General features: G+C 41.9%; 1 protein-coding gene across 2 annotated transcripts in view; it reads left to right on the top strand.

The window, feature by feature from the left end:
* Nucleotides 1–13,156, top strand: part of TMEM241 (transmembrane protein 241) — a 172,636-nt gene that overhangs the window by 7,010 nt on the left and 152,470 nt on the right. For both annotated transcript variants that reach the window (XM_007487617.3, XM_007487621.3), the window contains exon 3: nt 11,325–11,402. In XM_007487617.3, coding sequence (XP_007487679.2) covers nt 11,325–11,402 — 78 coding nt within the window. The remainder of the gene's footprint in view (nt 1–11,324; nt 11,403–13,156) is intronic.

Here is a 13,156-nt window from a genome sequence, read left to right as displayed (position 1 = left end):
TTTGCCATTGATGTTTTGGTGAGAAATGCAAGATTTCATAGTGTGAGGCTCCCATTTCTATTACTTTTAAATCCCCTATCAAAATTGTCTTGCTTATTTCTATTCTATTTAGTTATTCCCTGTGCTATCTAGAAAATGCCATTCACTTTTCCCAGTGGGTCTTGCTAGCACAGTTTTCTCTAGGAATGTTCTCTATTTGTGAACAAGCCGTGGGATGGAGAAGAGTGCTACAGAGAGCTTGTGCTCCATCAATAGCTATGAGACAAAAGTTTTTTTTTTTTAAATATATTTTATTTGATCATTTCCAAGCATTATTCGTTAAAGACATAGATCATTTTCTTTTCCTCCCCCCCACCCCCCATAGCCGACGCGTAAGTCCACTGGGCATTAGATGTTTTCTTGATTTGAACCCATTGCTTTGTTGATAGTATTTGCATTAGAGTGAGACAAAAGTTTTAAAGCCTCTTAGAAGCTCTCATTTCCTTCAAAGCCAAGCTGAGAACCATCTGAGGCCTTTTCTAATCTCCCTGTCCTAAACAAGTGCCTCCACTCTCTTTCCCTCTCCTTGAATAACTTTATATTTATTTTGTATGTCCATGATATTTCCTCTGAGAGAACATAAGCTCCCTGAAGGCAGAGACTGTGGGCAGCTAGGTGGCACACTGGATAGAGTGCCAGGTCTAGAGTCAGCAAGATTTATCTTCCTGAATTCAAATTTGGTTTCAGACACTAGCTGTGTGATCCTGGGTGAGCTGCTCAACCTGGCTTGCCTCAGTTTTCTCATCTGTAAAATGAGCTGGAGAAGGAAATGGCAAATCTCTGCCAAGGAAACCCCAAAATGGAATCATAAAGAGATGGACAGGACTGAAAAATGATTGAACAACCCTAACAGGAAAAACATTGAGATGTAGTGGAAAGGGATGGCCTTGGAGAAAGGAAGACAAGTTTAAGTCCTACCTTTGACTTAAAATGACTCTGTGACTTTGGGCAAATCACCTAACCTTGAAGTGTTTCAAGTAACTAACTCTCAGAATTACAGAACAGGACCTTATCTGCTGTGGTCAAGGGAGTTCCTCACCAGGAGCTACCCCTTCTCCAATAGACTCCCAGACCTGGCCCCCAGCCCATGGGCTGTTAAGTAAACGATAAATATTTATTGATTGACATAGATGTAAGTTTTTATTGCTATTTGTTAACTGGATGTTAGGTAATTGACCTCAGGTGGACATTATCCAAAACGTTAAGAATATATAATTAAAAATAATAGAAAGTACCAACTTTTAATGCTTTTTCCGGTGCAACTCTTGCCATAGTAATAATACTTCAGAATTTTAAATGCCTCCTAGAACTTAATGCTAAAACCTTAAGGGCTACCCCATTAGGTTCTGGGGATTATGTTCCGGATCTTCAGGCTGCCCTGGTGTACCTGCATTTACCCTTAAAAATTTATATCACATTCCCATTTGGGGAACATTTGGGAGGATTTTAGGTTCCCCTAGGGCTTCCTTGGAAATTCTTATTCAATCCACATGATTTTCCCCTTCATTCCTAAATTTAGTCCATTTCTTTTTCTTCCTAAGTTTGAAGAATTAACTTTATTTTTATTAAATAAAATTTTAATGTCTTTTATTTTTACATAACCTTTATTTCTGAATGTGATTCTTCTCTTCTTACCCAATAAATCATCCATTATAACAGAGCAGAAAGAAGAAGAGGGATTCTGACAAATTAATTAACACATCTATTGAGTCCAAGACTTTTATCATCTCAGAGCAGGCTTCAGCTCTTTCTCATGATCATTTGCTTTTTAGTGTTTCCTGCCCCAAGGTTGACAATACAAGCCACCCTTTTGTACCTTCACTCATTCTCCTTGACTCTCTGGTTGAGGTCAGAGAGTTCAAATACTCCTTGCTTTCCCTTGTCATTTCTAGGTTTTTTATCTACCTTTATCACTCAGTAACTCTTTTCCTTTGAGAGTCAAACTATTCATCTCTACCACTCAGTCAATATCCAGGTAACTGTCCTCTACAGTCCCCCTCATTCACCTTCTTTTCTCAATAAACTGCATACTTGGCTTATGGTTTTTCTCTCTTCCTTGAGGAGAATTCTAGGAGACTTCAAGATGCAGATAAATTCTCCCTTAAACACCCTAATTATTCATTTCCTCAACCTATTCTTCTCCCCAGAGCTAGTCCTCCACCCCACCTCAGCCTCACATAGAGATGGTCATACCTTCCATATGCACCACCTCCATATTCAAGAATTCTGACTTCTCCTTCTTTGACCATAATCTATTCACTTTTCACCTCTTTGTTTACATAACCCTCCTCTACCTGCACTATGACCTCTAGTCCCTTGATCCTTTACTTCTTGCCCAGGCTATCTCCCCTGCCATTCTCTTCTCTTCTTCCCATCTTGACTCCTTGGTGAACCAATTCAACTCAAACTGCCCTCCTCTCATAAATTGGGCTTATCATATCACCAGTGGCTCCCAGCCTTGGATCACTCCCAGTGTCCCATGCTTTAATGCCTATGTTAGACACATACTACTGAATGAAAGTGGAGAAAATCCTGCAACTGTTCTGACTAGGTCCACCACCCACTGGACCCTCTCTGCTGCTGGACAGTCCTACAATGCCTCCCTTATCAACTGACTATCTTTTTCTCCACAAATTCCAAGCAAACCTTTTCTTCCTTCCTAAAACCTTCCATGACTTCCCTCTCCTACTGTCTTAGCTGAGACCCTTGCCTCATATTTTGTAGGAAACATTGAAGCCATTTGCCATGAACTCCCTTTTCTACTTTCTTCCTCATTTCATTTCACTCAAGAGCATTTGGCTACTTTTCCCTCCTCTGCCTGTTTCACGCGATGAAGTGGCTTTACTCCTTACCAAGGCTAACCCTCTACTTATTCAAAGGACCTCATTCCATCCCATCTCCTCTAACAGATTGCTCCCCTCTGTCATCCCCACTCTTTCTAACTCTCCCTCCCTCCTGCTCATTCCTTTCTGCCTACAAACATGCCCCTGAAAAAATCCTCTCTTGAGGATCCCTGCTAATTATTCTTCTATATCTCTTCTGCCCTTTGTGGCTAAATTCCCCAATAAGGCCATCTCCAATAAGTGCCTCCAATTTTATCTCCTCTCACTCTCTTATCATCGCCCTCTCAGCCGTTGAACGTTCTTATTGGTTTCTTCCATCTGTTCAGCCGAAGCAGTCTTCACATGCTGGGTGAGCAAAGCCCTGGTTCACCATGGGTCGGCTGAACAGACGGAAGAAACCAATAAGAAGGTTCAACGGCTAAGAGGGCGACACAGCGAAGCACTGTGGAGTGCTTAGGGCATATTGGAGCACAAAGGACAACATGGCCATCCAATGCAGCTGAGGAAGTCTCCAGATGTAACAATTTTTTTTTCATGCCAATGGACCCAGGCTTCCAACGCCAAGAGAGTGGGATGGTCTCTGTGCATCGGCTTTTCCACTTAAATCTCTTTCACGTACAAGTATCTTTGTGCACACTCATCTATCCTAACCCCGTCCACTCTCTTTAAGACCTGCGGCGATGGGGGAGTGGTGATGCAACAGGTGGAGGTGACCACTGGCAGGTGTAGTCATGATCCTGCACATAGGCGGCCCACGGACCAGTGGTCGCTCGGCCCTGTGGGCAGCAGGGATATTTGGCAGCATCCTGGGCGACTGAGCAGCCCTCTCTAGGACAGCACTGCTCACCCTAATCAAGGGAGGGGACTAGAAAAGGTGTCCCAAACATTGCCTGCCCTACAAACACCCGGTCAGTACACCGCAGCTGGCAGGTCATCTCCTTTAAGCGGTCGAAATCAAAGAAAAAATACAAAGAAACTCCTACTAGGAGCATGGAACATCAGGACATTACTTGACAGAATAACCCAAGACCTGAGAGAAGAACAGCTCTAATCGGTAAAGAACTGGCGCAATATAACATCGACATCGCAGCCCTAAGCGAAACACACTTACCAGAAGAGGGATCACTCAGCGAACCCACCACGGGATACACCTTCTTCTGGAAAGGTAGAGCCTCAAATGAAGACAGAATCCACGGTGTTGGCCTGGCCATCAAGACCAGTTTGCTCAAACAGCTGCCAGACTTGCCTGTGGGCATCAGCGAGAGGCTCATGAAGATCCGTTTGCCTCTCAGCAAAGACCAGTATGCCACAATCATCAACGCATATGCCCCAACACTGACCAGCACAGAGGGGACCATCGAGCAGTTCTACTCTGACCTGAGTGCCGTCCTGCACTCAGTGCCCACAAATGACAAGCTGATACTACTGGGAGACTTCAACACCCGCGTTGGCCAGGACCATGAAAGATGGAAAGGAGTGCTCAGCAAACACGGCGTGGGCAAAGTGAACAACAACGGCCTACTGCTACTCAGCAAATGCTCAGAGTTCGAACTCACCATCACGAACACTGTGTTCAGAATGGCGAACAAATATAAAACAACGTGGATGCACCCAAGATCAAAACAGTGGCATCTCATTGACTACATCATTGTACGCCAGCGAGACATCCAGGATGTAAAGATCACTAGAACCATGAAAGGAGCTGAATGCTGGACAGACCACCAATTGGTTAGAGCGACTCTTCAAATGCGCATTGCGCCTCGCCATCCAAAACGCGCCCAGACAGTTTGTGCATTTTACAACTTGAGTCGTCTTAGAGATCCATCTTATTTGCAAACATTCCAGTCCTGCCTGGACAACAAGCTGTCTGCCAAGGGACCACTCACTGGAAGCTCAACTGAGAAATGGAACCAGTTCAGAGACACAGTGAAGGAAACATCAAAGGCAGTCCTAGGCCCAAAACAACGCAACCACCAGGACTGGTTTGACGAGAACAACACTGCTATTGAAGACCTATTGAGCAAGAAAAACAAAGCCTTTATGGAGTGGCAAAATAACCCAAACTCTGCTCCTAAAAAGGATAGATTCAAGTCTCTCCAAGCCACAGCGCAGTGTGAGATCAGGAAGATGCAAGACCGATGGTGGGAAAAAAAGGCAGAAGAAATCCAGCGGTTTGCTGATATGAAAAACTACAAACAATTTTTCACTGCCCTCAAGACTGTCTATGGGCCATCAAAACCCACTACCACTCCCTTGCTATCCTCTGACGGTGACACTCTCATAAAAGATAAAAAAGGCATCAGCAACAGGTGGAAAGAACACTTCAGTCAGCTTCTCAACTGACCCTCTTCAGTCGACCAAAGCTCCCTTGACCAGATCCCCCAAAACCACTCCATTGAACAACTTGATGTTCCTCCTTCAATAGAGAAAGTCCAAAAAGCCATTAAACAAATGAGTGCAGGCAAGGCACCCGGTAAAGACGGGATCCCAACCGAGGTATACAAGGCCTTAAATGGAAAGGCGCTCCAAGCATTCCACATAGTACTGACCAGCATATGGGAAGAGGAAGACATACCCCCAGAACTCAGAGATGCCTCCATTGTAGCCCTATACAAGAACAAAGGCTCACGAGCAGCCTGTGACAACTACAGAGGCATCTCACTACTCTCCACTGCCAGAAAGATCCTTGCCTGTGTTATACTCAACAGACTCCTATCATCTGTTTCAGAGCAGAACCTACCTGAATCACAATGTGGCTTTCGACCAGATCGCAGCACCATCGACATGGTCTTCACAGTGCGGCAAATGCAGGAAAAATGCCTTGAGCAGAACCTGAGTCTCTACATTGTCTTCATAGACCTGACAAAGGCGTTCGACACAGTGAACAGGGACGCATTGTGGGTGATCCTCCGCAAGCTTGGTTGCCCAGCAAAATTTGTCAAACTGATCCAGCTCTTTCATGTCCACATGACAGGGGAAGTCCTATCTGGTGGAGAGACTTCCGATCGCTTCAACATCTCCAATGGCGTGAAACAAGGCTCTGGTATTATTCAACCTATTTTTCACCCAAGTATTACGACATGCTGTGATGGATCTAGACCTGGGCGTCTACATCAAATACCTACTGGATGACTCACTATTCGACCTTTGCCACCTGACTGCAAAAACAAAGGCAACAGAGAGACTCATCCTGGAAGCTCTCTTCGCAGATGACTGTGCTCTCATGGCCCACCAAGAAAATCATCTTCAAACCATTGTGGACAGGTTTTCTACCGCAACAAAACTGTTTGGCCTGACTATCAGCCTCAGCAAAACAGAGGTGCTATTCCAACCTGTACCAGGGAGGCCAACGAACCAGCCGTGCATTACAGTCGACGGCACGGAGCTTTATAACAAAAACACTTTCAAGTACTTGGGCAGCACCATTGCCAACGACGGGTCCCTAGACCACGAGATCAATGCCAGGATCCAAAAGGCCAGCCAGGCACTCGGGCGGCTGTGCTGCAAAGTCCTCCAACATAGCGGTGTAAGCACTGCGATGAAGCTCAAAGTGTACAACGCAGTGGTCCTCAGCCCGCTTCTGTACGGTTGCGAGACATGGACACTGTACCGGAAGCACATGAAGCAGCTGGAGCAATTCCACCAATGCTCTCTCCGGTCAATCGTGAGGATCCGACGGCAGGACCGAATCACCAACCAGGAAGTCCTCGACAGAGCCAACTCCACCAGCATCGAAGTCATGGTCCTCAAAACCCAGCTACGACGGTCTGGACACGTCATCCGCATGGACCCACAGCGAATACCAAGACAGGTATTCTATGGTGAACTGTCAGCTGGACTCAGGAAACAAGGCCGACCAAAGAAAAGATTCAAGGATCAGCTAAAGTCCAACTTGAAGTGGGCTGGCAACTAGAACTCGCTGCCTCTGACAGAAGCAGCTGGAGAACCCACATTCACCATGCCGCCACCACCTTTGAAGATGAGCGACGTCGACGTCTTGCCGCTGCGAACGCCAACACCAGGCCACAACTGCACCTCCCGTAACAACTGGCGTCCCATGCCCCATGTGCCACAAACTCTGCGCCTCAGCCTTTGGAAAGCCACATGAGGGTACACCGTAGATGAAACTGCACAAAGACAATAGTCATTCTCGGTCACCGAGAGACTACTATATATATATATATATATATATATATATATATATATATATATTTGTACTCTCTTATCCCCTTACAGTCTGGCTTCTGATGCTAATCGTTCTTACCCAAACTGTTCTCTCCCAAGTTACTAATGATGTCTCAGTCCCCAGACCCAATGGCCTTTTTTTTTTATTCCTCATTCTCCTGGACCTCTCTGTAGCCTTTGGCACTATTGATCACCGTCTTCCTTAATACTCTCATTTCTCTAGATTTTTAGGACTCCTGCTTCTCTTGGGTCACCTCCTACCCATCTGGCTACTCTTTCTTCATTTCCTTTGTTGGATCCTCTTCCAGATAATGCTCCCTCATTGTAGGTGTCCTTCAGGGTTCTATCCTGGGCTGCCTTCTCTTCTCCCTTCATACTATTTCACTTGCTGATGTCATTAGCTCCCCTGGATTAAGTACCATCCCTATGTTGATGATTCTCAAATCTACCTTTCCTGCCTCAGTTTCTTTGATGACACCCAGTCTCACATCTCCAATTGCCTTTCAGAACTGGATGTTCAGTAGACATCCTAAAGTCAATATGCTCAGAACAGAACTTTTCCCCGGAGTTCTGCATCCTCCCCCACTAAAGCTTCTCTGTTAGGGTAAAGGATAACAGCATCCTTCCACACTCCCAGGCTTGCAACCTAGGAGTCATTTTGGATTCTTCTCTGTCTCTTGGCCCTCATATCCAAGCTGTTGCCTAGGTCTATACATTTAACCTTTGTAATGTTTCTGTCCTCTGACATTGCTGCTTTTCTGGTGCAGGCTCTCATTGTCCCTCATCGGAATTCCTGTAATTGTCTGTTAGTGGGTCTGCCTGCTTACAGGCGCTCCTCACTCCAATCCATCCTCCATTCAGCTACTGTAGTGATTTTCCTAAAGCCAAAATTCCTCCATGTCATTCCTTTACTCAATAAACTTGGAGTTGTGGCTTCCTGTTGCCTCTCAGGATCAAATATAAACTGCTCTGTTTGGCATTCAAAGCCCTTCATAACCCGGCCTCCTTCTATCTTTCTAGTCTTCTACTTTACTCCCAAACATGTACTGATAGATCTAATGACACTGACCTTATAGCTGTTCCATGAACACGACTCTCCCATTCTGTCTCCATGCCTGGAACATGATCCCTCTTTTTTTCCCCCCAATTACTGACTTTCTTTAGATCCCAGCTAAAATTCCTACCTTCTGCCAGAAGCCTTCCCCAACCCCTCTGAATTCTAGTGCTTTCCTTGTTTTAATTATTTCCAATTTATCTTCTCTCTATTTCTCTGTCTCTGTCTCTCTCTCTGTCTGTCTCTCTGTCTGTCTGTCTCTCTCAATCTGTCTGTGTATCTACCTACTTGTATCTGTCTACCCTTTTCTATCTCTCCATCTATCATCTCTCTTTCTCTCTCTCTTTCTCTTTCTATCAATCAATCAGTCAATCAATATGTCTATCTAAATCTATCTACCTATTTCTATCTATCTCTCCATCCATCATCTATCTCTCTTTCTCTCTCTTTCTCTTTCTATCAATCAATATGTCTATCTAAATCTGTCTACCTATTTCTATTTCTATCTCTATCTATCTATCTATCTATCTATCTATCTATCTATCTATCTATCTATCTGTTTGTCTATCCTTCCATCTATCCTTGGATAAGCCTGCAGATGGGTCCACTTCCCTCACTCTACCATCATGTGACTTTCTCTCCTTTTCTAGCACCCACCAACCCCTCCCCAGCTCTTTGGATAAGTGAAGACTGACAGATGTTTCTTTTCTGAATCCCCTTCCCATGTTTTGTTCAGAATCTGGGGTATTAGGTCAGCATGATTTCTTAGTGATTTCTCCTCTAGCTGGCTTCCTTCCAAGGCTGAGAGGAAATAGCAGCTATCTCAGAAATTATTAATAAGATTTTATTCCTTAAGTGGAAAAAAAAATATATGTATATATTTGTTTGCATCTTTTCTCCCCCATTAGATTGTAAACTCCTTGAGGTCAGGCTGTTTTTTACCTCTTTTTCTATTCCTAGCATAGTATCTAGCATATAATAGGATCTTAGTAACTGTTTATTGATTGATTTAAAAAAAGAACTAAAGGGCCTAGATAATGAGAATTATGAGTATGGAATGTTTCTTTAAAAAATCCACTTTAATACTGTGAATACATCAGTATTTCAAAAGATCCATGATTTCATCTTCTAAGTTGTCCTTCCATAGATCACTGGCTCCTTGGTTGGTGGTCTTCAAGAGTTATCATAGCCAATATTTTGGTGATGAGCCTCTCAGAATTTAGTTCTGCTAGTCCTGAAGTGACAAATGGTTCATGGGTGGGTCCCTATTCAGAATCTTTCTAAGCTTGGTAGAACCTACAATACTTATTTCTTTAGGAACCTAGGAGCACTTCCATGCCACAATGAAGCAAAATATTGTGTAAGATGGTCCTTTGGAGTTCAAATCTCCTGTGGAATGGAACATCCTCACGATGAAGAAGCTATTCAGTTTTTAGTTACCCACAAGCCTGTGAACAACTGGCAATTTAAAATAAAACTGATTCCTTTAGGTCCTTAGCCTAAGAATAGTATTGTAGCAGTATCTTTGTTCTTGTTGAATCATTTCAGCCATGACTGACTTTCCCCCACTTTGGGATTTTCTTGGCAAAGATACTAGAGTGGTTTGCCATTTTCTTCTCCAGGTCATTGTATAGATGAGGAAACCGAAGCAAACAAGGTTAAATGACTTGCCCAGGGTCACATAACTAGTAAATGTTTGAGGTCAAATTTTAACTCAAGAAGATATCTTCCTGATTCTAAGCATTGTGCTCTGTCCACCAGTGCACTTTTAGCAATTGATTTTTCAACAAGCATTTATTTATTTTTAATAAGTATTTATTAAGCATTATATATATAAAATTTAACTTCCAGGAACTCTGCTGGGGGATACAAATAACAGTGAATGAAACAGTTCCTACTTCCAATACCTTCTATTTTACTATTTACCACATTAAATAGAATCTGTGATTGGATCTAGCCCAATAACCAAAAGTTCTTTTCATTGTTTTGGAGCACAGAAAATGAACCATTAAATTTGATTCTGTTGTCATTGCTGCTCTGGATTTGGACTGTTTGGACTACCTCAATTTGGAGGAATGAAGAAAGGGCAAAACCTAGATTCCAACTTGACTCCATTTTGCGATTTTACTTCTAAAAATTAACTTGTAGAAAGCTGTGGACTGTCTTGATGCTGTTTACCATAGAGAAAGCAGAAGATTTTCTTAGTTGCTTGATTTGAAACTTGAGAGAATTGAGCTCTTCCAAAATAGATATACTCCAAAAATATGAATATTTTTATTCCATATGGCAGTCAGAAAGAAATAATACATTAATTGCTCTTATAGCAGAAAACTGCTAGAAAAACAACACACCATACTTGGGGAATATGGCCTTAGGTTGCTCAGTTGCCAAGTACCAAATATTTAGTAGCAAGTAAAAAATTGCTATCATAAATGTAATCAATTTCTAGTCATGTTTTCTTCAGAAATGATGGTCAGATAAGTTTCCTGTGCAATGATGCCTGTCTTTGGGTATAAAGGAGTGGGGGGAAGAAAGGATTAAGTATTTATTAAGTACCCATGTGGTGCCAGGCATTGTGCAAAGGGTTTTCACATACATCATATTTTATCCTCACCACAGTCCTGGGAGGTAGATGTTTTATTGTCCCAAGGAAACTGAGGCAAACAAAGGTTAAGTGATTTGTCCAGGGCCACACAGCTGATGAGTGGCCAAGGTCAGATTTGAACTCTGGTCTTCTGATTACAGGCCTAGTATTCTATCCATTGCATCACCAATAGCCTTTTAACTTTTTTTTCACTTGTTAAATTTTTTTAATTAAAATTTTTTTTTATCAATTACATGTAATAAAAAATTTCCACACATTTCCCTAAATTATATGATTGAATTTATCTTCATCCCTCCCTTCCCTGTGCTGGTAGGCAATTTGCTCCAATAGCCTCTTTTAAAGGGCTGAAGATGTGCCTAAATGCTATAATTATTGTAGAAAACTATTACATAGTAATTATATAGAAAATTATTCTCTTCCTGGCCATGTTCTCATTTGAAACCTCTTTCAAGGAAGGAAATTCATGTCTATAAACTAATTTAATGTGCTTGCATTTGATGTTAGGCTGTGAAGATTCTTGGACTGCAGACAGAGCTATTTTTTGGACAGAGCTATTTTATGGTCTGTGATCTTTCTGTTGATAACTGTATTATTTCAGGTGGCAGACATTAATTGGAGGACTTCTGCTTCACATTTCATGGAAGCTAGGTTGGGTGGAAATCAACAGCAATTGCAGGTACAGTGAATTTGACCTTTGCATAATTTGTAAGCTAATTCTTTTTTTTAACATTTCTTAGTTCTTTTCATCTGATTCTTTGATTTTTAAACATTTAATTTTTTAAAATTAAAAAAATAAATCATTTGAATTTTCTCTGAGACATTGGTTAATTCATAATGGGAATGTGATATAGAGTTTAGGACTTAAATGGATCTATACTACATTGATGTGATGATTATAAATCCTTTTTAAAGCTAATTTGTTAAAGTATCTTAGAGCTTATCATATTTTTCACTAACTACTTTGATCCCTCTATCTTCATCCTAACAAAAGCCACTTTCCTGTTAACTATATAATCAGGTTGAAATGTAGGGTGTAAATTGTTTATATGATAGCCTCTGACCAATAATAAGAAGTTAATATTTTCATGGCATAGTTTTTTTCAACTTGAAAATAAAAAATTATTTCAGTTTTTTAAAGATTTAACAAATGGTGATCAAGCTCAGACCTTTCACATGAAGGTATTTTCCTTTTAAAAGAACACTATTATTGTGCTAAAAGGAATAATAAAGTGGAGGAATTCCATGGAGACTGAAACAACCTCTAGGAAGTGATGCAGAGCGAAAGGAGCAGAACCAGGAAAACATTGTACACAGAGACTGATACACTGTGGTATAATCGAATGTAATGGACTTCTCCATTAGTGGCAATGCAGTGATCCTGAACAATCTGCAGGGATCTAGGAGAAAAAAAAGTGGGAGCAAAAACACCGAGGAAAGGCAACTGCTTGACTACAGAGGTTGAGGGGATATGACTGAGGAGAGACTCTAAATGAACAGCCTAGTGCAAATACCAACAACATGGAAATGAGTTTGGATCAAGGACACATGTGATACTCAGAGGAATCACGCGTCGCCTATGGGAGGGGTGGCGGGAGGGGGAGGAGAGGAAAAGAAAATGATTTTTGTTTCCAATGAATAATGTTTGATAATGACCAAATAAAATAATGTTTAAAAGGAAAATAATAAAAGAACACTATTAAATTGATCCAACCATTCTGGATAGCAATTTGGAACTATGCCCAAAGGACTGTAAAAGACTGTCTGCCCTTTGATCCAGCCATAGCACTGCTGGGTTTGTACCCCAAAGAGATAATAAGGAAAAAGACTTGTACAAGAATACTCATGGCTGCGCTCTTTGTGGTGGCCAAAAATTGGAAAATGAGGGGATGCCCTTCAATTGGGGAATGGCTGAACAAATTGTATATGTTGGTGATGGACTACTATTGTGCTCAAAGGAATAATAAAGTGGAGGATTTCCATGGAGTCTGGAACAACCTCCAGGAAGTGATGCAGAGCGAGAAGAGCAGAACCAGGAGAACATTGTACACAGAGACTGTGGCACAATCGAATGTAATGGACTTCTCTACTGGTAGCAGTGCAATGATCCAGGACAATTCGAAGGGACTTATGAGAAAGGATGCTATCCATATCTAGAGGAAGAATTGTGGGAACAGAAACACAGAAGAAAAATAACTGCGTGATCACATGGACTGATGGGGATATGACTGTGGGGAGGTAGACTCTAAATGATCATCTGAGTGCAAATATCAATAATATGGAAATAGGTCTGGATCAATGACACATGTAAAACCCAGTGGAATTGCACGTTGGCTGTGGGAGGGGGATGGGGAAAGAGGGGAGGGAAAGAACATGAATCTTGTAACCATGGGAAAATAGTCAAAATTAATTAATTAAATAAATGAAAAAAAT

Source organism: Monodelphis domestica, chromosome 3, assembly GCF_027887165.1.
Source record: "Monodelphis domestica isolate mMonDom1 chromosome 3, mMonDom1.pri, whole genome shotgun sequence".
Lineage (NCBI taxonomy): Eukaryota > Metazoa > Chordata > Mammalia > Didelphimorphia > Didelphidae > Monodelphis > Monodelphis domestica.
This window is presented reverse-complemented; position numbering and strand designations above follow the sequence as displayed.